General features: G+C 57.8%; 3 protein-coding genes across 3 annotated transcripts; all 3 read right to left on the bottom strand.

Annotated features, from left to right (window-relative positions):
- Positions 1-107: 107 nt before the first annotated feature.
- FAM50A (family with sequence similarity 50 member A) lies at positions 108-6,565 on the bottom strand. The gene is made up of 13 exons (XM_063083870.1): positions 6,359-6,565; positions 4,861-4,945; positions 4,661-4,760; positions 4,033-4,178; positions 2,343-2,419; positions 2,119-2,185; positions 1,957-2,018; positions 1,610-1,686; positions 1,245-1,299; positions 1,009-1,057; positions 844-914; positions 407-517; positions 108-286 (listed from the first exon to the last, which is right to left on the bottom strand). Exons 1-13 carry the CDS (start codon positions 6,467-6,469, stop codon positions 278-280), a joined length of 1,020 nt encoding a protein of 339 aa, XP_062939940.1. The 5' UTR covers positions 6,470-6,565; the 3' UTR covers positions 108-277.
- A 733-nt stretch (positions 6,566-7,298) lies between these two features.
- GDI1 (GDP dissociation inhibitor 1) lies at positions 7,299-13,324 on the bottom strand. The gene is made up of 11 exons (XM_063083361.1): positions 13,204-13,324; positions 11,917-12,024; positions 11,692-11,791; positions 11,414-11,548; positions 10,736-10,934; positions 10,345-10,476; positions 9,687-9,786; positions 9,107-9,278; positions 8,567-8,711; positions 8,398-8,452; positions 7,299-8,309 (listed from the first exon to the last, which is right to left on the bottom strand). Exons 1-11 carry the CDS (start codon positions 13,246-13,248, stop codon positions 8,157-8,159), a joined length of 1,344 nt encoding a protein of 447 aa, XP_062939431.1. The 5' UTR covers positions 13,249-13,324; the 3' UTR covers positions 7,299-8,156.
- Positions 13,325-13,933: 609 nt separating this feature from the next.
- On the bottom strand, positions 13,934-21,542 carry ATP6AP1 (ATPase H+ transporting accessory protein 1). The gene is made up of 10 exons (XM_063083574.1): positions 21,355-21,542; positions 20,986-21,112; positions 18,567-18,641; positions 18,086-18,279; positions 17,544-17,584; positions 16,864-16,949; positions 16,141-16,379; positions 15,383-15,430; positions 15,064-15,295; positions 13,934-14,799 (listed from the first exon to the last, which is right to left on the bottom strand). The coding sequence occupies exons 1-10, from the start codon at positions 21,495-21,497 to the stop codon at positions 14,590-14,592; spliced, it is 1,395 nt and encodes a 464-aa protein (XP_062939644.1). The 5' UTR covers positions 21,498-21,542; the 3' UTR covers positions 13,934-14,589.
- Between the last annotated feature and the right edge of the window lie 2,381 nt (positions 21,543-23,923).

Genomic DNA, 23,923 nt, shown 5'->3' with positions numbered 1-23,923 from the left:
CGTGAATGTACTAATGCCACTGAATTGTATAGTTTAAAATTATCAAAATGAATTCTATGTTATGTAAATTTTCTCAATAAATATGCTTTTAAACAAGACACACTCTCTCACAATGCAGGTGCTCCAGCTCTGACGTGTGCATTTCTTTATTGTAAAAAAAAAAAGTGACAGCGCCACAGGGTGACGTGGTCGCATGGTTGCACGGTCGGAGGGGAGCCGTCGCCTGCAGTCCTGGGAACACGGGGCGGGGGCGCTGGCGGCAGCGGACGACCACCGATCACCGGATCTGGCGTGAGGACGACGGGGATGGGGGGGGACAAGGGCGGGAAGCCGAGTTGAGCACGGCGGCTGGCACGTGGCCTCCGGCTCGTACCCAGTTCGCGCTCCCCGCCGGCATCCTCCTCACCGTGTACTTGTCCCACTTCTTCTCAGGGTCGTAGGGCTCCCAGCGGCTGGCAGGGAAGATGTGCTTGTTCTTCTCGTACCAGCTCCTCAGCACCACCTTGCCCGCGTGCGACTGACGAACGGAGACGCCGGCCCTGCTGTGCACAGCCACCGCGCCCCCGCCTGCCCCGTCCCGCCCCCTCCCGCCCCCTCCCGGCCCCCACCTGCCCCCTCCCGCCCCCTCCCGCCCCCTCCCGCCCCCCTCCCGCCCTCCTCCTACCCCCTCCTGCCCTCTCCTGCCCCCTCCCGGCCCCCACCCGCCCCCTCCCGCCCCCTCCCGCCCCCCCTCCCGCCCCCCTCCTGCCCTCTCCTGCCCCCTCCCACCCCCTCCTACCCCCTCTCCTGCCCCCTCCTACCTTGCCTTCTGCCCCTGGCCCAGTGCCCCCAGCACCACTGTACCTCATCCTTCTCCACGGTGGCATCGCTGAGCAGCCGCACATCATCGTGAACGTCAAAGTTAAAGAGAGGTCCTGTGGGGCAGAAGCAGACGTCCCAGTGTCATGCTCTGCCCGCCGATGCCTGGGGCAGGTTGGCGTGCTGGGCCGCTAGGCCAGGAGCACTCACCACTCTTCCCTCGCGCCTTGGTGACGATGAAGTCATAGAAGCTGTGATGCTAGGAGCCAATGGCAGGAAAGTGACGACGGCTTATGGCCCATCTTGGCCTTTCCCAGCCCCTGCCCACAGGCCAGAAAGCCCGCAGCCACGAGCCCAAGCCAAAGAGCCCAGAGCTGAGTGGGGTCGCTCCTGCTGAAGCCCAGGATGAGGCACCCACTGCACAACCCAGGGCTGAAGGGACTCACGTGTGGGATGATCAAGTCCTCCTTGATGTACATGAGCTGCTCCACGCCTGCTGACCTGAAGGACAGAGGCAGGAAGGGATGGACAGACAGACGGCATCCTCTGCCCAGGGAGGGGGGCGGCAGCCCACTAAGGAGAGCCGGCGCTGGGGGCAGGGGGTGGCAGCCCCAACGCTTTGAGGGGAGCTCCGTGGTTCGGTGAGCCTGGGACTGGTGCCCCACTGTCCTCCACCCTTGGGCTAAGCAATCAGGCAGGGCGCTCCCACCTAAGCTCTGTGCGGGGAGGGAAGGAAACAGGAGCCCGACACTCCTCTGCTGGGAGCACAGCGGCCAGTGTGCCGGGCAGCACACAGCCACGCGGCCCTCACCTGAGCTCGCTGAAGTCCTTACGCAGGATCTCAAGCGCCTTCTGCAGGAACTGCTGCATCGTGTTGCCCTTTTTCATCTGCGCGAGCGGCCCGAGAGCCGGCATCAGGAAGCCAAGGAGTGGGGAAGGGAAGATACGAGCCTGCAGAAGGGCTCTCAAGAAGGCCCCTGCCGGGACCTACAGCACCTCCGGACAGCCCGCGCCCCACTCCCCCCACCCCGCACAGGGCCAGGCCCTCTTCCCATTATCCTTAGGGTCCCCGGGGTCTCTCGAAGTCAGGATTGTCAGTTCCTTCCCACCGGACCCAAGGGAGGCTGGGCGCACGGGGAGCAGCCCCACGCTGCCTACCTTGACTGTCCGCCGGTGCCCAGAGCCATCCCAGTAACTGAAGGTGATTTCAATCTCCTCGCCTAGAAAGCAGAGTTGCCTCTCGGTCTCCAGACCCGAGTGTCCCCCAGCCCGCTGCCCAGGGCCCTGGTGGCATATCGCGCCCACGCCGAGAGCACTCACTCTTGATCTTCTCCTGCTTGGCTTCCCACTCCTGCCGCAGCTCTTCCCGGAGCCGATTTTCCTCCTCCTGGGAGAAGAAATGGGCAAGGGAGTGAGGCCCAAGGCTGCTCGGGGTGCAGGCAGGGTCCTGCTCCCCGAGTGAGCGCCTCCTCCAGGGCTGGGGTCAGGGTCACGGTTAAGGTCAATGTCACAGTCAGGGTCAGAGCCAGAGCCAGGCTCTTTACCTCCCGGTCTCGGTCAGGCAAGAAGCTTGTGTCCACATCTGGGTTCTTCCCCAATTTCCTCTTCTTTGTGGTGATCTCTGGAGCAAAAGGAGGCAACGAATATCTTAGCATGATTACAAAAACGGTTTTGATCTCACAGACCCCTGCAAGGGTCTCTCAGACCCCCAGGGGTCCCTGGAGCATGCTTTGAGAATCACAGACCTAGAAATCAAGCCTATGTTCTTTAGCTGGACACTCTAGGGCAGAGGCTCTAGAGCCTGACTGCACGTTAGAATCACAGGGAGAGCTTTAAAAACAGACGCCAGGATCCCATTGGGCCCCCCAAAGCGAAACCTCCGGAGGGAGGGAAGAGCCCACCAAGCAGTTTTCTAAAGGCCCTTGGGCTGGCTGGTTAGCTCAGGTGGTTAGAGTGTGGTGCTGACAACACCAAGGCCCAGGTTTTGACCCCCTTATTGGCCAGCCACCAAAAACCAAAAACCAAAAAACACAATAAAAGCCTCAATGACACATAGCAAGGTTGACAACCTTCCCCCCAGGCCTGTGCTGTCCAAAACAGTAGCTCCTGCCACACGTAGTAGCACCAAGCACCGGACACGTAGCTAGTGCGAGCTACTGCGGATGCCCAGGCTCGGGCACAATGCGGCCTAAAGTTCCATCTGTTTCTTTTTGTGTCTTCCACTGCGGTTCCTGGAACAGGAAAAACCCAAATCGCAGGTGGCTGGCAGCTTCTTCCTCTTGACAGCCCGGCCACTCCCCTCAAAGCCATCTCACCAGCCCATTGCCACAGCCATGCCACGCCACACCCTGCCTCGGTTCCCTCCCACCGCTGTTCCCTGAGCATCGCAATTTCTAAAACAGCTCAGGCCTGCTTCGGTGCCCTCCCCGGAGGCCTGGCACCCTTGCTCCCAGTCCTCAAATGTACCCACTCATTCATTACTGCCCTGTTTCATGCCCGGTGTATCTTCTGCCCATATACTCTGCTCACCCCTTCCATCTCTCTGGCTAAGGAAATCCCCTCCTCCTTAAGGCCCAACTCAACCGTGCCCCAGAGGACACCTTCTCTGAGCCCTGGGCTAGCCCTTCTGGGCCCTGGCCAGAGCGGCAATCCGGACAGCCCCGAGTGCTTCCGCTAGGAGAGGGACGCTGCCCCATGTGCCCCCGGCCAGGCACACAGAAGGTGTGCGGTACTCAGGGGTGCCAGGCTGCCTTTGGCCTCACTCCCCAGCCTCCCCAAGTCGTCCCTGATGGCCCCTCATTGTCACAGTTGAGATCTGCAGTGTCCAACTAGTAGCCACTGAATTTCTGTGGCCATGCAAATTTATATTGCAACACACCAAACCGAACTAGTAATTCAGTGCTCCAGTCACACGAGCCACGTGGCAGGTGCTCAGCGGCCACCCTTGGCAAGTGGCTGCCATACTGGGCAGCCCAGACACGAACATCCCCGTCATCGCAGGAAGTTCAGCGGCCAGCCTGGTCTAGGCCATCTCCCCACCTCGGACTATCCGACTGGGACCCCGTGGAAGGCAGCTTCTGGAGCCTTCTTGACCAGGCACCAGCTCGCTCTACAGCCTCTTGCACGGCGGCCCCTGCCCAGGGCCCGCAGGCCGGGCTGTGACCGAGCGCTGAGCGGGAGGCGCGGGACACGAGCACGGCGGGCGCCGCGGCCGGCGGCGGGGCCTGCCCTCACCTTCCCTGCCCAGCTCCTCTTCGTCCACGGCCACCTCCTCGTCCGCCTCACCACCGTCCTCCTCCTCCTCCAGGGTGAAGGACAGGCTAGAGATCTTCCGCTTGGCCTCCTTCTTCCGCTCCTTCTCTCGCAGCTTCTCCAGCTTCCTGCCAAGGCGCAGGTGGCCGTCACGCAGCACGTCCCCACCGGGCGGCCCCTTCCCTGGCCCGAAGCCACCCGCATGCTCAGCGGGGGGCCCACGCGGCGCGGGCTGGCCCTCCCCGGCACCCCAGGGAGATTTCACTGCCTTGGGTCACTCCAAGCTCATGGGCAAGGCCCTGACTACAACACAGTGGCCACTGAGGGACACGGGTCATGGGACGAAGAGGAACGGGAAGCATGCAGGCCGTCCAGGCACCCGGTGAAAGGAAAGGGCCCAGAGAGACCAAACCACGGACGTCAAAAGACTTTAGCGTGGGCCCAAAAAGGCAGAAGAGAGAAACACAAATCCCAAACTAGATGCTACACCTGTTCCCCGAGCAGGACCCAGGGTCCCGCCCGAGGCACGAACAGCCCGGCCTGCGCCCAGGAGACCCCATGCCCCGGCTACATCCTGAGGGGACGCTGCTCCCGGGAGGAGGGGACCCACAGCTGCAGCTCCTTCGACTGCTCCTTCTTGGCCAGCTGTTTCTCCCGCTCCTTCACCAGCGCCTCCTGCTTGGCCTTCATGTCATTCAGGGTCACGAGACCTGGCAGGCAAGGAAACATGGTGGGAAGGGCCCGTCACCTGGGCCCAGCGTGGGAGCGACCCCAGGGCCCGGGAGAGGGCGGCCCGTGGGCCCTGCTCACCCACGGTGCTGGACTTGAGCTCCGCCTCCACCGCATCGTAGTGCGCAGAGAACTTCTTGTCGATGTTGGATTTCATTATGTTCTCCTGCCGGGGAAGGACAGCGACATGGAGGGCCACCCACTCCCGCGCCCCCCGTGGAAATGGCAGGCTAGCTGTTGGGGACCTGGGTTGTAGTCCCAGATCTGCCCCTGGACTCACTACGATGTGACCCTGGAAAAGACACGTCCCCTTTCCTTGGTAGATGGAAGGTTCCATGAGGCCGAGAGTGGCTCTTCCAGTACTAACAGAGCCAAATGGGGTCGTTTCCCTTCGATCCCCGAACTGCTCTGGCCCCTTGAGGTCTCCTGCTAGAGACCAGAGCCCCGTCAGCGGCCCGGAGCCACAGGCCCTACTCATCTTTGAACTTTTCCATACCCAGCCTTTAAGCTGAAGCTCCTGAGACCCAAGCCAAGGGATGGCAGGAGAGGGCAAAAAAGAAAAGACTGGCTAGGCCGAGCCCGTGGCGCACTCGGTAGAGTGCTGCGCTGGGAGCGCGGCGACGCTCCCGCCGCGGGTTCGGATCCCATATAGGAATGACCGGTGCTGAGTGCTGGTCACGAAAAAAAAAACGACAAAAAAAACAAAAACAAACAAACAAAAAGACTGGCTGAGGGGCCTGTCCCCTCTCTGAGTGATCTTCCTTCCTCCTGAGCCCAGATGTTGCCAACCGCTTCCCGGCCCCAGCCCACTTGGTACCACGTAGATCCTTCTCTGACCGGTGGCCTCCAAAGGAGGTGGCCAGCAGAGAAATGCACCTTCAGCTGGCCACAGAGTCCCCACTGAGACAGGGGGGCCAGAGCACGAGGACTTCGTTCCGACACACAGTAAGAGGGAACTGGGCATACGCGCGGAGGCGGGCTCCGGGCCTGCCCCCTTACCTAAGGTAGGAGCTTGCTCCCGCCCGCGCCCCACGTCCCCGTGCTGCTGCTCAGTGTCCCCCAAAGGTCAAGCTGGGAGCTCGTCCATCCTCCATCCCCAGCGCCCAGCATCACGGGCCACTCACTGACGCGCTGGGGGTCGCGTTAGCACCCCCGAGACTCATGTGTGACTTTGTCACGTGTGTAAAGGGTTCTGGAATGAGTGAGCCTCAGCGGCCTGTCCCTGGGCCTCGCCAGGAAGAGACGACCTGCCCTTCCTGGTATCCCCCGGCCGGGGCACGGGCCACCCAGCCCCAGGACCACCAAGAAAAACATTGACTGTGACTCTCTCCTGCTGGAGGCTTGTCACGAGCCAGCTGTGCCAGCTTCTGAAGGGGCCCGATTCTGGGCCTATTTTCCAGAGGAAGGTACTGCCGCCAGCCCGCTTCTGTCCCCTGCTGGAGGTCAGCGAGCCAGGGTCCCGCCCCGGGGAGCGGCCCGCGCTCGAGCCCGCCGCCCGGGTCTCCCAGCGCCGGGGAGGTGCGCGGGCCGCCCGGGGTCCCGGGGGCGCGCATGCCCCGAGGCGCCCGGCCCGGCGCACCTCTGCGATCCGCTGCTTCATCTGCTCCATCTGCTCGCGCTGCTTCTCCCGCTTCTTCATCAGGTGCATGGCGCGGCCCGCCTCGCTCGCGGCGCCCTTGTACTGAGCCATGGCGACGGCGGCGGCAACGACAGCCACAGAAACGGCTACAGCGGCCCGTCCGAGTCTCGGCGGTAGTGGCGGCAGCGACAGTGCAGTCAGCAGACGCCCGCGCCATGACGTCAGCCACCGGGGAACGCGCGTGCGCCCGCCTTCCCCGCACGTAACCGCGGCCCGGCCCGCCCCGCCCCGCCCCGCCGGCGGCCAGCGGCTGGACTCTGCTGACTTCGGTCCCGGCCCCCTCTGCCGCCTCCTAGTTACCCTGGAGACTGGATCCCCCGGACCCCTGCGCTCCCTCGACATTAACCCCAACCTTACACCCCTCTACGTCCTCCCGTTCATCCCAAGGCTGGGCTCCCGTCCCCTCCACTTCTTTGATGTTGACACCAGCCTGTCACCCTGCTTTCTCTCAGCCTGAGGCCAGGCCCCGGTTCTCCCAATCCCCACTGTATTGACCCGGAGAATGGTAACCCTGATCCCCTGCTTCGACTTTGACTCCCACCCAAGGCTGGCCCCTGGCCCCTCTACCTCCTCCTTTCTGACCCAGAGGCTAGGACCCCCTCTGCTTCCTCGAGGTTGACCCCCACCCAAAGCTGGACTCCCATCCCTCCACTTCCTCCGCATTAACCCCTGACGGTTGCAGTACTGGTGCCAGCACTAACTCACTGCTTGGCCTTGGGCACGTCAATTTGACCTCAGCTTCCTCTGTAATTCTCTGATGAAGAATGTGTCACTTTTTACAGCCAGGAGTAAAGCTAAGCCAGAGCCTCAACCCAGGGAACCAAAGTCCTGTCAAATACCCATTTTTGGGAAATAAACCTAAAGACCCAGGCTCTGATTTCAACACGGTTTTTATTGGGAGGTTTCATTTTTGTTTTCTGTGAAATACACTAGAGGTTGGGGAAGGGGACACATTCACTTTGTAAGATAAGGGTTTCCCACCACTAAAGGAAAGGCATGGGGCGGGGCACACTGGGGTTTGGATCCATTTTCCCACCTCCTTCTGCTTGGTTCACATTTCTTTTCTCTCTCAGAAAGTACCAGAGAACACAAACACAAAGACAAAAAACAAAAACAGCAAAATCAACCTCCTCCAACAGGGCCACACCCAAGCCTTCTCCCCATCCCCAGGCTGTGCCTGGACTGAGAGGGGCCAAGGCAGCTCACTCTACGGCCCCCAGGCCACACCACAAGGCTGCCGCTCAGAAGGCTCAGACTCAGACAGGAGTGGGCTGAAGTTAATAAATTAGAATAAATTATGGGGGGGGGGGATGCAACTTGTGCTGGGAGGGCCCCTTCTCTCCAACAGGCAAGAGAGTTGGTGGGGGGAGGCAGGGGGCATCTCCAAAGGCCACTACAGTGGGAGTAAGAGCGGTGGGGGCAGAAGTCAGCTTTTCCTCCACATTCTTCTCAAATGGAGCAGAAGAATTAGGGGTGGGGGCAAGAGACACACAAGGAGAGGAACCCTCTTTTCCTAGGATAAGGAAAGGCCAAAGAAAGAGGATGCTATCCAACCCCCCATCTCCCAAACCATCACTAAGGTTAAGGATTTGGTCAGTAAATCAATGAGGTGGGTGATGGGAATATGGTGGGGGAAGCAGAGGACACTGGACCAGGGGTGCCCAGCCATACTGTCTCCCCAGCCCTTGGGGAGAATAGACACGGGGGGAGGGCAGGAGCTAGGGGGAGGGGTCAGTAATCACTGGTCAGCTTCTCCAAAGACATCATTTTGTTTGCGCTTCATGTTCTCAAAGTCAAAGGCGGAGCCAGCCATGCGTTTGTAGATGTCTTTGATGTCATTGCAAGTTGTCTCAAAGTGTGTGGTGGCATCATAGGAGCAGGAACAGAACACCTGGAAACAGCCAGAGCCCGGGGCCGGGGTGAGTTGGGCAGGACCCTGGGTGGGCAGCCAGGAGCTGGGGCTGGGACACGCTGCTTACCTGGCTCTCAGAACCATCATCAATGGGCTCATACAAATCACTGATAGCCACAAACCTGCAGGGCAGACGGAGAGGAGGGGACAGGCTTCACAACAGGCCTTGCCCTTCCTGATCCCCAACTCCAAGACTCCTTCATTCCTTCCCCCTAAGACTCAGCCCTGCCCCTCACTTCTGGTCAATGGGCTCCAGCAGCTCCAGCGCCGGTTCCACTTCCTTTTCGGGCTCCGTGGTCTCCACTGTGGTGCTGGCAATGGCAATGTACTTCCCCTGCGCCGCCACGTTGTGTGCATAGGAGATCATGCACACGTAGATGTCTGGCCATAGGAAGCACCCCATTAATGCGGGCCACAGATGGAGAGGGCTCTTGGGGGCTAGGCACAATTCTGGCCTGTCTGCCCGTCCCCAGCTCCACCCCACAACAGGCAGCACCCAAGCTGTCACCCTCAAGGAGGGGAAAAGTCCAAACCACTCAATCCCTAGGGCCCCAAGTCACGGGGACTGCAATGCAGGTCCCATTTCTTCTGTGATGAGGAGAGACAGAGCAACCCCAAAGACAATGCACTAGAGTAAGTCACAGGGCTGGCTGGTTGGCTCTGTAAATGAGGTAGGGTGGTGCTGATAACACCAAGGTCCAGGGTTGATCCCTGTACCAGCCAGCCACCAAAGAGAAAAAAATTGGTGGAATAAGTCACACCACGGCCTGGCCTACCTGACTTCCTGTTGACCTGGTTCTGGGGGATGATGATTTGGCAGGAGTTGGCATCGTTGGTGTTCTTGATGGGGTGGCTGAGGATGCAGATGATACGGATAACCTGGCCGGCCTTCCGCACACGGTCAGGAATGTAGCTGGGGTCACAGATCAGCTGCTTGCAGCGTGCCACCTGTGAAGGCACCAGAAGGCCTTGCCCTGTCAAATTATCTCTCCCCTAGGTGGTCGTGCGTCTGGGCCCACAGCAAGGGCAGGCAGGTCCAGCAGGCAAGCACTCCTCTGAGCTGTCACTATTGCCCTCTTGTAACGCATGGCCCCACCCTACAGCTCAGGGAAGCAGCAGCCCAGCTGCTGAGATCCTGATCAGGAACACCTTCTGGACTACAGACATAGCACATGGCTTCTGAGAGGTACCTCTCGCCAACAGGAATGGCTATGGAGATTTCTTTTGGATCCCCAGTTCCCAGCTCTGAGACCCTTGGGGGTGAGGAGCAACAGAGTTGGGTTCACTTGGAACAGAGCCCCTAAGTTGGCCAGGTCCTGCCCCAACCACAGTGACTGCACTGCAGGGAAGGCTTACCTCTCCCTCAGACTTCACACCCACCACCTTGCCATTCTCCATGATGATGTCGTCCACAGGTTTGTTCAGCATATACGTCCCCCCATAGATGGCACTCAACCTGTGGTGAGGAGAGAGATGAAGTTCACCTCCTAGGAGAGATGGGGACCAATTCCACCGCACCCTCCCTCCCTCCACCACCGAGGTGCAGAAAAGACTGCCCCGAGGCAGGCAGAAGTCAGGAGACCCAGTGATTCATGTCAGCTCTGTCACTGCCACAACTCAGGACACATCTCAGAATGCTCCTTCAATATTCTGCAAAGGGCTAGCGTGCGGGTGACATGAGGGAGCAGCTCCACACAGAAAGAGCCTGAGTGACCAGAATGAAGAACTCTCTGGAGAAGGGCCAGCTCCCAGCTAAGACCTGACCCAAAGTTCTGGGGCCCTGGGCCCAGTCCTGGTGCTGCCGGAAGTTGAGCACGCCACCTTTATGGAGACCTGGTTCTTCAACTTTGCACTTCAACACACCAGGGTTGTGCCCTGTCACCCAAGGATGGAAGGAACTAAATGAGGATCACAGATGGAAAAGTATAAAATGCTGCAGAATGCTCGAGGGGGTCATCCCATTCTTGGCCTATTAGTTCTACTGAGTAACGCCAACTGAAAACCACATCCTCACCTTGCAAAGCCCTGGGGCAGCTCACCCAGGCCGTAAAGCGGGTATAAATATGGGCTCTTGCCATACCGGGCCAGGGACTCGCTGTACAACTTGATGCGGTTGATGGTCTCGAGACAGGGTTGGTCCAGATAGCTGGGGGTACAGGGGTCAGAAAAGATGCTCCAACAGCAGCGACCCTGGTTCACCCCCACCCAGGCACCAGGCCAGCCTTCCCACCACCCTGAATGGCCTGGGGAAGACATGGGTCAAATGCAGAGGGATGGAAAAAGCTACAGGTGAGCCCACAGCTGAGCATGAGGGACGCGTGGGGTGGGCGGAGGGAGCAGCAGGCAGGCATGGCAGCAGGGTGCGGCCGGGTGAGGGGGCTGCCGCCGCTCCAGCTTCCCCTCACTCATCAGTGCGGTAGAGTGCCAGGGCGTGGCCAGTGAAATCGATGACATCCTGGCCCAGGTCAAACTTCCGGTAGACATCACGCATGCTGGTACTCTGGGGGTCGACACCCTCGAAGGTCTTCGGGTCATTCTCATCGAAGTTTGCCACAAACACCAAGAACTTGCGGAAACGCCGTTTCTCAAACATGCCCATCAGATCTGAGGAGGGTGGCATAAGAAGACCCTTCACACCGCTGGAACAGAAAACTCTTCTTCCCACCAGGGCAGGCTAAGAAAGCAGGAGCCCTAGCTCCCAGCTGAGCTCTGTCATGCGACCTTAGGTTAAACCCATACCCTTCTCAGCCTTTGTTTCCCCAACTGTACCAAAAGGGGATTGGGCTGGACAGGCTCTGAGGGCCTTCTCAGCTCCAACACTTGAGGATGTCTTGGGAGTTCAGTGGAACCCCTGCCAAAGGCTGAAGTCTCTCAAAAAGGAGTCTGCTTCCACATACCCTCTGCCTGTGGACTCAAAGGGCAGAAGTGGAAATACAGATCAAGGGGCCTCCAGTACTGCACAGGGAACGTGACCTTGGGCAAGGGGGTGTCCTGCTCTGGATGGCTACCTTGCCACCCATCCCGAGGACAGTCTGCCTCCCCCTCCGTCCCATTATTCTCTAGCTCATGGGACCCACACTCACTGGAAGCCAAGGCCTCGGTCTCAGTGGACGGCACTTTGTAGATCTTGCCCCCCTTGTAGACAAAGCTGCCCTCCACCACCTTGAAGTCCAGGTAGCGAGTCACCTCTGTATACAGTAGCATCTTTACCAGCTGCCCTGTGGGTGGGGGGGGCAACGTCAGCATGGCTCCCTCCAGAACCTCTAGCTGGTCTGGCTGCCCCTTCTCTGGAGCCTGACTATCCCCTGGTCTTCCCAATCCAATCCCCAACCTCCCTCAAGAGCTCCTTCATCTCCCTCACCATTGGCCATGAGGAATTTGGGGATCAGGTCAACATTCCAGTCTCGGCCCCGGCCCATCGACTCAGGGGGCCCCTCCAGCAACTGAAAACGCTTATATAGCTGTGGGCAGGAGAAAGAGAGAGAGACCTCGAAGACTCCTCCTCCCTCCCCCACCCTCCTGCCCCGAGAACCTGGGAGCTGCGTCAACCCTATGAGGGACAGGCCCTGGGCCTGGGCGGCCTCACCTCCTCCAGGGGTGTGATGGAGGAGCTCTCACCCCCATAGTAGGGGTTCCGGTCCATGTGCAGCACCTTCTTCCCATTCACAGACATGATGCCGGACAGGATGCATTCCTGGGGGAGGGGAACATTTGCTGCACTCCCACCTGCCTACGTTCATTCCAGCAGCCCGAATTTGTTGCCCACCATAAACCTGCCTCAATGGACTGCTTCCTGCACCCCTGCGTGATGGCTCATCTAAAACTGGGGGCAATGGCTTCATCTAACCACAGTCTCCTTTATAACCGTGCTGAGCAAAGAAGTGAACAAGGAAGACAGAAATAACGGAGGCTTTGAGGGAGACAGAGCATCCAGCAGACATAAGTACTGTCTTCTAGCTCCACTATGCCAAGAAAGTCATCTATCTCCATAGAGCTGCGCAAGAAGGCAGATAAGACACAATGAGCCATGGAGGAGACCCAGCCAGACTGCGAAGGGCACCCACAAGGGAAGCAAAAGGCTTATTAGCACAGTCCTTGAAATCGCAGGCCCCACCCTGGGCTGCTCTTTTTTCAAAGGGGAGAAACCCCTGACCCTGAGCCTTCTCGGCCATGTATGTCCACAGAAGGGGCATCTCGGCCCAGAAAGAGAGAGGCGAGTCTCTCAAGGGAGCAGGCCAATGGGTTTGGAGGAAGATAAACATCCTCACCAGTCACTGTCACTAGCCCAAGGACAAAGGCTACAGATACTACTGAGCCTAAGATCTCCAAGGGAAACCGGGGTGGGGTAGCAGGAATGTGGTCACTGCTGCTCCTTCTGGAACATTCCCTGGGTCCCCTGGCCCCAAAAGAAGCCCGGGAGGCAGGATGAGGGCCCACCCTGGTGAAACCCCCCTCCCCCTCCCCGACCCCATGTCTCTGTACTTCATCCCCATCGGGATTAGCTCAAGATGGGAGGGGAAGCTGGGAAGGGGATGCTGGGCGGGCGATGGGTGGAGGCCAGGTGGGCGGGGTCGGGGGGCATCGAGCCGAGCGGGGGTGCGTTGTCAGGACCAGGCTGGGGTAGGGAGGACCGGGGGTCGGGATCTGGGGAGTCTAGGAGGTGGACAGGAGAGTGCCCCTTGGGGAGACGGGAACCACGGCAGCGAGTAGAAGCGATGTCGTGGCGGTGGGCGCGGGGCTGGCTTTTCCGGGACCCGAGCGCAGAGGATGGCAGTGACGGGAGGATGGGGCTGGCAGCCAACGGCTGCATCCCATCACCGCGGGGGCTGGACAGGGCACGATGCGGAGCTAGGGCGCCCGAGGCCGCACTTACGGTAAGGCCGGTCCCCAGCACTATCACATCGTATTCCTCGTCCATGGTCAGGCCTCGGTGCCAGCGCCCGCTCGGCTCCTCCTCCTGCTTCACCACAGCAGTCGTCGCCGCCGCCGCTGCCGCCGCCGCACTGGACCAAAGATGGCGGCGCTGCGTCCGCCACCCGACCCCTCCGCCGCGTCAAAGAGTCCCTTCCCCTTCCTGCGCCCCGCCGCGCCCAGCCAGGGCCACCGCCTGCCTGGCTCGCCTCCCAGGAGGGCTGCCGGGGCCCGGGGCCCAGCACCAGCGCGGCTCCGAGGGCGACACCTCTCGCCGAGAGCCCAGAGAGAAGCGGGGCGGGGCGGGCCGGCGATCGGTGCTGCGGCCCGCGAGGGATCCGTGCGCGGGAGCCGCGCGCGCCCCGCCCCGCCCCGCCCCCCCAGCCCAGCGGGAGGCTAGGCGCGGCCCCGTGGGTCGGGCGCGCGCCGCTGCGGCAGCCGGGAGCGGCCCGCCTCGTGATGCGAGGGCTGCCATTGTCACAGCGCCCCCCGCCCCCGGGCAAACTGGGACTCTACCCCGACCGCCTCCTCCTGACCCTAACCGGCAGCTTGCTAAAGACTCCCGGGCTCCCAAAGACACCTTCCCGGCTCTTCTCGGCCTAGCTGGGCTACATCCGGGCACCTCCTCACGCATCCCTCAACCAAGCGCATTCCGAAGGCCCAGTGCAGAAATGAGTGACAAGAGACCCAACGCACGGCCACCCGTCTTTATTATATTCGGAAGGAAACAACCGAGCACCCCAAGGCTCCTGCCAGGCACTCATGGTGGGAACATGTCAAAAACCCAGTGATCACACCCAGCCCACCTGTCGAGGAGGTCCCTTCCTTCTCAGGGCACAGAAATAAATCCCAGTGTACTGCTTATTGTTAGCACAACATCCTCCAAAAACAATAAGGACAGCCAAGCAGAACAGACAGTTAAGTACGACTTCCACAGCCCCCCTCAAACTCAGGGAACCTCAAGCTCATAGCTGCTGCAGGGAGCTCCATAAAGCTTGGGGAGGGAGCATTTGCTACACAAAAGCACTATAAATAGCAAGGGGTAATGGTGGAGAGACGAGAATAAATAAGGAGAAAAGGGACCCTAGAATGCCTGTCCCCTACCCCTCACAATGACTGGGCCTGGGAGATCTAATATCTAGTCAGAATATGTACAACTTGTTGGTAGAGATGGGGGCAGCTCCAGGGAAGCCCATCAGTGGGTTGAAGAGGCATCAAGACAGGTTGACGGGAGCTTGGGGTTCATGCTATGGTAGGAGGAGGGGAAACTCTTCAGTCCGGTGTGCCGCAAGGTGGGAAAGTGACAACCTGGACACCAACCTGCCCTCAACCTCCCACTGACACAGGATCACACGATCTGGGTCAAAGAGATGGTGGGGCCCTTGTGGTCATCAAAGCGATCCATGGTCTTGAGGCTGAGGATCATGTGCAGGCCGTAGGTGAAGATGAAGAGCATGAACAGGGAGGTGAGCAGCCCCATCCAGATGCCCGGGGAGAAGAAGCCAGCACAGTCACTGGCATAGGAGAACTGCTCGCCCATCACGTTGAAAGCCTGGATCTGGGGGACATGTGGACGCGTGTCAGAAAGGACCATGTGGCCACACAGGCAGGAGGCCCAGCAAGGGCTAGGGCTCCTGACTTAGTGGAGAGTCCAAATCTCCCAGGGACGGGGCAGCACAGGGACAGGACTCTCAACTACATGCCTATGCCCAAGCCCAAACAGTGCTGAGACTCCTCAGGCCTCTCCTCCCCTCTCATAAGTACTCTCCCACCACCAGCCTGGGCTCCCCCACCCAAAGCTCAGCCTCCCCCTGCTCCATACCTGGAAGTCCTGAAGAGTCAACTGCCAGGATGAGGGCTGCACGCGGGGCACTAGGAGATTGCCATTCTGGCTAAGACTGCTGACATATTCGCAGTGGAAAGAGTAGATGCTGGGCCCCGTGACCTGGGAAGCATTGAAGTAGGCCACGGAGCCGTTGCTGTGGATTTCGAGGTGCTCCATGGTAAACCAGTACCGGGCAGACACTGGGTATAAGCGATTAGCCAGAATGAACCTGGGGGAGGCGACAGGGGCGTCAGGTGAGCTGGGGAGACTGGAGCCACACCAGCCCACCCACACCTCAGCAGCCCCCTGGACTCACTTGAATGTCACCGTGGTACCAAAAAGCCGTTCATAGGTCAGCGAGAGCCTGTGGGGCAAAGGAAGAGGCACGCTGTCAAGCTCCGCGGGGGCCTTTAGCATCTCGGAGGAACAATTCCTCAGGTTTACCCCGCCTAAGCTGCTCCAGGCCCTCACAGCCCCTTAAGAGGCAGTGTCCCCACTTGACAGGTGGAAAAACTGAGACTCCAGTCACATTCCAAGTCAGGAACAGAACTGGAAGCCAGCACCAAGGTCCCCACCTCCAGCTTTGGGCTCCTTCCTTTGGTTCCCCTGAGCCCACTGGCATTCCTTTCAGCTCCCTCTTGGGATCACTGAGGTGCCTAGGTTGGGCTTTGGGGTAAGAGCAAACAGGAGGGCAGGGGAGCCCCAGAACTGGCTCAGGTAGCTGGCCTGTTATTTGCCCACATGCAGTCCCAGAGGTTTTGCTCAAGGGGGAGGTGCCAGGTTCTCAGGTGACATTGAGGTATTAACAACCAAGGTCCCACCCAAAGACTAGCAAGCATGGGGAGTCAGAACTCTGAGCAACTCCCCCTCTGACAGTCCCCCAGCAGCCCCATCCCATGATACCGTTATCATAGGGTGGGGCTGCCCTATGGTGGCCACACCACACCAAGACCACAGCCATCCCCTCCCAGCCCCTAACACACATACCGGACCCGGCTCCCTGTCCCACCCCAACTCAGAGTGGCAGAAAGGTCACCTATGGTGGCATAGTCCTCCCCAGCCTAGTGCCCTTACCTGGCAATGGAATCATTCCAGAAAGAGCCAGTCAGGTTGAGATCATGCACCCCAAAAGTGAGGGAGGTCAGGTCCTCCCACTGCTCCTTGTATGCCACAGAAAAGTTTTGGGCCCAGAACAGAATCCGGGGGGCAGTGTCATTGTAACTCACAGGGGGATGGATCACAGCTGACGCCGGCTGTTTTTGTAGCAGCTGGCGACCTAGCCCTCCAGCCACCGTGGCTACATCACGGGCCACCTGCAGAAATATCCGACAAACCTTCTCTCAACAGCCTTGAGAGCAAGCCCCGACCCAACTGTGGTGCCCTTCCTCCTCTCCCCACCAGGCACCCTGTCCACCATCTAAAAGTCCCAGTGGTCGGAGGCCTTTCGCAAAGCTTTCCCCACTGGCCCCTAAGCCCTGATGATATTCCTAGTCCCTCAAACTCAGACTCACTTGGACTTAGTGTCCAGGCAGGCTGCCCATAAGGCTCACAGGGCAAGATGGAAAGCTGCCCCTGGAAGGAGGAAGCAGGGCTTGACTGCTCATCCTGGCCCTCCCCAGAATCGGCCCAGGGACAAGCTGGCCCCAGCGAGTGGCTCTAGCAGGTCCTCTGCCTGCTACTTCCCTGGCCTTGGGACTCCCAGGGGCCCTGCTTGGGGCACACACCTTCACCTCCAGTCACACTCGCCACACTGCCTCTCCCCACACACTCCAGAGCCCCTGCCGGAAGGGCACGTACCCTGGAAGGGCGGACCGCCGTAAGGACCGCTGTGTAGGGGACATCTTCAGACTTGAGTGTGCTCAGCACCTGCCCGATGACCTCATCTGAGGGGCAATGGGGAGAGCAGAGACCCAGGTCACTAGGCAGCATGCTTAAAGAAACGCTCCCCATCGTCTGCTTTAGAAACCTTCTAGACCATCTGAAAGCAGCGCTTCTAGTTTTCACTGAGGATGTCCAACAGCAGCTGTTTCTCATCTCATCCCCCTCCCCCCCTCCAGTCTTCCCCCGAGACAACTGTGGCCTCAGCCATCAACTCCCTAATGCCAAGCCCTACCTAAGTGAAATGAGAAAATATCCAGCCACAGAAAGTTTCTGGCTACCTTTCCATGGGGAATGACTGTCTTTTATAGCAAAAAGACAAGTCCTTAGAATTTTTTTCAAAATGTTGCTGGTCTATTAAATTCAAAACCCTAGGATTCACACTGTCTGAGCAGAAAACGGCTCCACAGACTCCCACACAGGCCAGCTGGAAGGGTGAGGCCTGGGATCCAGCATTTTCCTGCTCAGCTGCCTGCTGCTCCGAGAAGCTGGCAGGCTGGGCTGCCTTGGGAGTGAGGGGCTGAGAAGCCATGGGCTACTCTCTGCAGTCCTGGCTCAAGGGCTGGATGAGGATGCACATCCTCCCTGACCCCACTCACCGTTGCCGGTGAGGACTTCCCTGGGCGCCATCAGACCGGAGCTATGGAAGAGACAGAGCATCAGAGCCCAGCAAGCCCAAACAGCTGGCCTGGACCAGCTCCCTGCCGCCCTGCCCTCACCATGCCCTCCAGCTCCTCCGGCCTCCCCAGCCCCCAGCCTCTCCTCTCCACTAGCACCGCTCTCCGAGACTGCACGCTCCACGCTAGGCTTCCCTCTGCACCTTTGCTGACTTCAGCACCCCTGCCTGGAAGCCTGTTCCCCTTCTCTCCTGGCTAGGTGAGGAGGCTCCCCACAAGTAGGGCCCATGTCTGCCTCATCTCTGGAGGCCCAACAGGCCTAGCTCAGTGCTGGGCACGGACTCGAGTTACAGCCTGGCAGGAGGCCCTTCCCACCTCTTCTGGGTATATAGGGTCCTTCTGGAAGGGCTTCAAGGTGGCGAACGGGGGAGTACTGTCATCTTTGGCTGTACTGTACCACCAGAGCCCAGAGCCTCAGTGCTCTCTGGGCCCCAAGGCTGGAGGCTGGGTCACATGGGCCGTACCTGGCTGTATAGGGCAGGCGGATGAGCAGCAGGGCAGGGAGGCTGGCATTGAGCTTCAGCTCCCGCAGGGTGGCCAAATCCACATGCAGGGGGCTGGCCCCGAGCTTCTCCTGCAGGTAAGTGGTCAGAGTGCTGACTGCATACCAGTCGACGGCAGGAAGCACCAGCGAGGAAGGGGCCAGGTCCAGGGCATTCTGGAAGCAGGGGAGAGGTGGAAGGCTGAGTTATCCAGGGACCAGTGGATCTAGGCTAGCCCCCCAAACCTCACTGGCAGCTCGCCTCTGGCCAGCAACACCCACACAGGGATTTCCTTCCGCATCAGAAAGAAAATGCCCTACATCCTCAGCCCCTGACACTCAGGCCCCAGGCCTTTCTATCCCCAAAGCCAGCATCTCTGGTTCCTAAAGGTACAATTCTCATTGTTCTGGGAGAGGGGGCACGAGATGGCCCCCATGGCCCGTGGCTGGGAGATGACTCTTACCTCCAGGTTAGAAAAGGCGCTGTCCTGCTTGTTTCCAAACACGCCGCCATATGCAGTGAAATCTTCAACGCTCAGCTAACAGGGAAGCAGGGGAGACATCTCAGGAGGTTGGGCAAGGAACAGGGTCCAGGGGCCAGAGCAGGGGGCAATCACCTTCCCTGTGCATTCTCAGGGCCAGCAAAATCTCATTTAGAGTGAGGTTGGTCTGGTGGAGCAAGACTGTGCTGTGGGCGTGTCTGGTGGGGGCGGGAGCGGAAGGTTCACTCTCTTCCCTCCAGCACTCTCAGAGCACGGGAGAAGCGGAAGGAGGTCACAGGGTTAGGAGATTTGAGGACAGATGACTTGTGGTAAGCTCGGGGGTAGGAGTCAACCACCTTGCCTGCAGAAAAGAGGAACTGGGGAGGGCAGAGGGAAGCTCGGGGGAGGGGACTGGAGGGCAGCCAAGAGCATTCACTGCATACCTCCCAGGATGGAAGTCAGAAAAAGGAGAGCCAGCTACGTCCAGTGTGGACTGGACCCTTTTCAAAGAGGGTGAGAAAAACCCTTGTTTTTAGTGGAAAGGGTGAAAGGTGAAGACCTCGGAACACACTAGAGGAAGCACTGAAGTCTTCTGAGCTCTCAGGCTCATAGCAACATCCCTTTTCCTTTACAACCTACAGAATGCCTGTAACTCCTGCCCTCCACCCCAACCCCCAGCTTCCTCTGGCTTTTCCCAGTTGGCCCAGAGAAGATTTTAATCAGCTTCCCCAACCTCACTCTGTTTAGTACACACGCTTGCCCAGCTCCCCTCCCTTCTGGGCAGGAACCCTGACCCTGTTGAATCACTGCTGTGTCCTGCTGCTTTCTTTAATCCAGATATCACACCACTCACTGCTTCACATCGTCCAAGGCTGTCACGTATAGAGCTGCAACCCACCTCCCCCACTGGTGGCCTGCAAGGCCCTACCTCATACTCTGGCTACCTGACAAACTGTCTCCTGTATCTTCCACTCCTTTTGCTCACTACACTCCAGCCACACCAGCTCTTCCTTGAGTTCACCAAGAGCACTCCTTGCCCAGGACCCTTGCACCTGCTGCTCCCCTGCCAGGCATGTCCTTCCTCCTTCCCTCCACTGAGATCTCTGCTCAGATATCACCTCCTCAGTGAGGACTTGCCTGATTACCCTTATCTAAAACAGCATCACCAGTCCCTGTACCCTTAGTCTGCTTCCTTCTCTAAAGACTATAGCACCAACATCATATCTTATACCAACTTAGTATTTACTGGTCACCTCACAAGAATGTCAGCTTCCTGAGGGTAGGGGCTTGGATTATTCTGCTCACTGCTATATCCCCTACACTTAACAATACCTGGTATAGAGTAGGCACTCCATATTTGGCAAATGAACTAATGAATGAATGCCCTAAGACTGGGGGACACCGGCTAGATGTTTTATGTGGATTATGAGAATTACTCCTCATAGCCCTCTGAAATAGGTGGTCTCTTCATTTTACAAATACAAAAACTATCATTCATGAAGATTATTTTAGGCACCCAAAGGCTGGTAAGTGGTAGAAGTAGAACTGAGTTCCTGTGTGACTACATTATTTACCAACTACTGGAAGAACTACAGGCCAACCCCACTGCCACCACCTGCCCACACGGCAACTGAGTGAGACTGCAAGGGGAATGAGCCATACAGGCCATCAACGAGGGAAGGAAAATCAGAGGCTTGACAGCCTCCCAAACACCAATCCTATGCTGCCCCAGAATCTTCTCGTAGTCTACACACCTGTTTTGGGGACAGAGAGGCCTGGATGGGAGAGATAATAGCATGCTGGTTATGAGCACAAACTGGGGGGGAGGTCAGACAGACTCAGGCTGGAACCAGTGTGGTATGTATAAACCACGTAATTTCAACAAATCATCCCACCTCTACAAACCTTAGTTTCCTTGGCAGTATAACCAAAATAATGATCACAGCTTAGCACGGTGCCTACAAAGCACTAAATAAATGATCATTTTCTGAGTATCCCTATTATGATCACTACAGTGAGAACTGCAACTCTGTCACCTATTACCTGTGTGACCTTGGGCAAGTCACTTATCCTCTTCCACCATCAGTCTTCTCATCTATAAACACGGATGATATTCTCACCATCCTAGAGTAAGTTAGATAATATCTGAAGTGCTTGGTACTTAGTAGGCATCTGGCCTCTGACCCCTTGCTTCCTCCAATCAAGTTGGTGCCATTTCCGAGGCTCTTATCATTCCCACAGAAGCTTCTCCCACAGGCCTGCCCAAGAGATGAGCCACACCTCCCTACAGTTGGGACAAGGTCACTGAAGCTTCCCTTGGGGAATGGGCGTCAGTGTAGTGGGGGAAGAGGGCCTGCCTGCCTCCCGATGACCCGGGCGGAACGGGCTGTGGCGGGCGCACCTTGTCCTGCAGGAACAGCAGCACATTCCGGGGGCCCAGCTCCAAGGCGGGGTCTAAGTAGGTAGAGAGCTGCAAGTCGCTAGTGACGTGGCCTTCGTGAGTGTCGGCCGAAGGAGCCCACAGGTCCCTGGCAGGGGACAGAAAAGGTGCTGTCAGGCGGGGGTGCATGGCTTGAGATCCGAAGCCCACGGGCGCCCAACTTGATGCGCGGGGCCCGGAGCTCTGACGTCCGCCGACTCTCTACGAGCCCCCGAGCAAGGGAGAGTTTGCCTCTGGGCCTCACCTCCCATCTCCGAGGACAGCCCCAGAGCAGGGAGAGGGCGCCTCAGCCGCCGCGGCGCGCAGCGCCGCCCACCCCGGCCCGCTCACCGGTCACTGGACCACAACACCAACGGCACTTGCTGCTCAGCGGCCGCCGCCGCCACCAGCAGCAGCGTCATCCACCGCATCCGCCAGAGCGCCGGGGCCCACCGCGTCCCCATCCGCACCCGAGCCGCCGCCGTAGCCGCCATCACAGCCTCAGCCTCCACCGCCTGGGCCTCCGCTGCCGCCGCTGATCAGGTGACCGTCGCCCCGCCCAAGCTCCGCCCCGCGCCTCCATTGGCCCAGGAGCAGGTCAGGTCTGCAAGACCACAGGTGATTGGACCAAGAGCATGCCACTCGCGGCCGCTCCTTTTCACTGGTTGGCTGTACGTGTCTCCAAGCGCGCACGCTCCGAGTAGGAAAGGGGGCGGGGCCGAACGCGACCTCCTCTGACGGAGATGGGCGCGGCGGCTCCACAGAGCCTGGGCGCTCCCGTTCGCCGGTTCCTGTTTTAATCTTCTTTTTGCTTAACGTTGCAAGAGTGGTTTCTTTCTCCTGCAGACGGACCCTCTCTGAGACAGGTGAGAAGAGAAAGTGAGGAGAGAAGAGGGCCCAGGATAGTATCCGGAGGAAAACCAGCACTTAGTTGGGCGGAGAGGAGGGTCCAGAAAAGAGATGGGAGCATCCAAAGAGGAGGCGGAAGCCCAGGGAGAAGCGGGGTTTCAAGGACGTTATGACTAACAATGTCACTGTCAACTGCCGCCAAAAGGCAGGTAAGATGAGGACAGAAAACTGTTTCTTGGACTTAGTAACAACTGGAGACTTTGGCAAGAGTGATCCCAGTGTAAGGAAGTAGAAACACGGTATAGGATTGTCCTTTCTGGAAGTTTGCCTTAAAGGGAGGAAGGAGAGAGTGACAGCTAGTGTCAGAATATGGGCGACACCACCTCAAACGAATCGGGAGACTTTTGTCTTTTTCCGTGCCGTTTTTGATTTCTCAGACAGGTGATCATTACAAACAAACAAACAAACAAAACGATAACTATATCCATCTCTTGAACTCTCCGTAAGGATATGTATGGCAATTAGTTTAGGAAGAAGTGAACTGAAGACTGCAGCTTACTTTGAAAATGGAGAGAGGGTGGCTACAGAGATAGGCGTGTAATAAAGCAAAGATACTAAAATGTTAATGTCAGAATCTAGGGGGTGGGTAGGTATGGGTGTTCACTGTAAGCGTTTTTGTTTTTGTTTTTGTTTTTGTTTTAAAGATGACCGGTAAGGGGATCTTAACCCTCGACTTGGTGTTGTCAGCACCACGCTCAGCCAGTGAGCTAACCGGACATCCCTATATAGGATCCGAACCCAGGGCCTTGGTGTTATCAGCACCACATTCTCCCGAGTGAGCCAACGGGCCAGCCTTAGCGTTTTTTGACTTAGCTATAGTACCGCGTTGAATGGTGTCCCCCCAAAATTTATGTCCACCCAGGACCTTTAAATGTGACCTTATTGGGAAATAGGGTGTTTGCAGATGTAATCAAGTTAAGATGAGGTCATACTGGACTAGGGTAGGCCCTAATCCGATGACTGGTGTCCTTATAAAAAGAGGGAGTTCGGATCGATCCCCGTACCAGCCAGCCGCCAAAAAAAAAAAAGAAAGCAGAGGGGAATTTGGACACAGATACATAGAAAGGAAGTCCCAATGACAATGGAGATAGATTGGAGTGATGTAGCTGCAAACCAGAGGACACCAAGGATTGCTGACAATGTAAGAACCCAAATGCCCCAAGGGATCACACCGAGGAATGTAAGAACCCAAATGCCCCAAGGGATCACACCCTGATCACATAAGTCCTTCTCGGCCACACCCCATCATGGCGCTGGTTGCCCTTCTCTTCCATACTCTCCTTCCCGGCATGAATCGCACACCAATCAGCTCACCCCAAGCCCCATGCAGTATGCTAAGTAGGGATTGTATTTTAAGCCAATCAGCCTTCCCTAAAAGCCCTATATATATGTGTGTGTGCCGCCTAATAAACGAGCTCTCTCCAGTGGATCGTCAACTGGTGTCGACTCGTCCTTTCAGACAATACCCCAAGAATGGCCTGGAACAGATTCTCCCCTAGAGCCTTCAGAGAGAGCATGGCCCTGCCAACACCTCGATTCAGACTTTCTGGCCTCCAGAACTCTGAGAAGAAATTTCTGTTCTTTTAAGCCATCAAGTTTGTCGTAATTTGTTACAGCAGTGCTGGGAAACTAATACACTATATGTCTGACATTTTTCATAATAAAAATGTAGGAGGAAGAAGTTTTGATGATGCCTGTTAGGCATTAAGGATGTTAGGAAATAGGGTCTCTTCTACACAGCAGTAAGAGGATCGATTGCTACGATCTTTTTGGAGTACGATTTGGTAGCACCTAACAAACTAAAGTGTGTACGACTTTTAACCAAGCAATTTCACTATTAGGAATCCATTCAACAGGAATATCCAGCTGATCACAAGATGCACATACAAAAATGTCCATTTGTAGTTGAAAAAGTTGTCAGAGAAACTACTTATAGTATTGTACTCATGATTATCACGTGTGGTTCTGACTACGACGGTGGCAGTTGACCTGGAGAGAGCAGGTGAGCCTG

This window comes from Cynocephalus volans, chromosome X, assembly GCF_027409185.1.
Source record: "Cynocephalus volans isolate mCynVol1 chromosome X, mCynVol1.pri, whole genome shotgun sequence".
Classification (NCBI taxonomy): domain Eukaryota; kingdom Metazoa; phylum Chordata; class Mammalia; order Dermoptera; family Cynocephalidae; genus Cynocephalus; species Cynocephalus volans.
This window is presented reverse-complemented; position numbering and strand designations above follow the sequence as displayed.

Bases quoted from the DNA above. Each gene is read 5' to 3' on its own strand.
- GDI1 (XM_063083361.1), bottom strand. From the start codon at position 13,248: ATGGACGAGGAATACGATGTGATAGTGCTGGGGACCGGCCTTACC. The intron at 12,025-13,203 runs GTAAGTGCGGCC...CCCCTCCCCCAG, and splicing joins TGCTGGGGACCGGCCTTACC to GAATGCATCCTGTCCGGCAT. The intron at 9,787-10,344 runs GTGAGGATGTGG...TCCTCACCACAG, and splicing joins CTGCCCCAGGGCTTTGCAAG to GTTGAGTGCCATCTATGGGG.
- FAM50A (XM_063083870.1), bottom strand. From the start codon at position 6,469: ATGGCTCAGTACAAGGGCGCCGCGAGCGAGGCGGGCCGCGCCATGCAC. The intron at 4,761-4,860 runs GTGAGCAGGGCC...CTTGCCTGCCAG, and splicing joins GCTCAAGTCCAGCACCGTGG to GTCTCGTGACCCTGAATGAC. The intron at 915-1,008 runs GTGAGTGCTCCT...TCTGCCCCACAG, and splicing joins CAAGGCGCGAGGGAAGAGTG to GACCTCTCTTTAACTTTGAC.
- ATP6AP1 (XM_063083574.1), bottom strand. From the start codon at position 21,497: ATGGCGGCTACGGCGGCGGCTCGGGTGCGGATGGGGACGCGGTGGGCC. The intron at 21,113-21,354 runs GTGAGCGGGCCG...GTCCCCTGCCAG, and splicing joins GTGTTGTGGTCCAGTGACCG to GGACCTGTGGGCTCCTTCGG. The intron at 14,800-15,063 runs GTATGGAGCAGG...CATGTCCCCCAG, and splicing joins TGACTCTTCAGGACTTCCAG to ATCCAGGCTTTCAACGTGAT.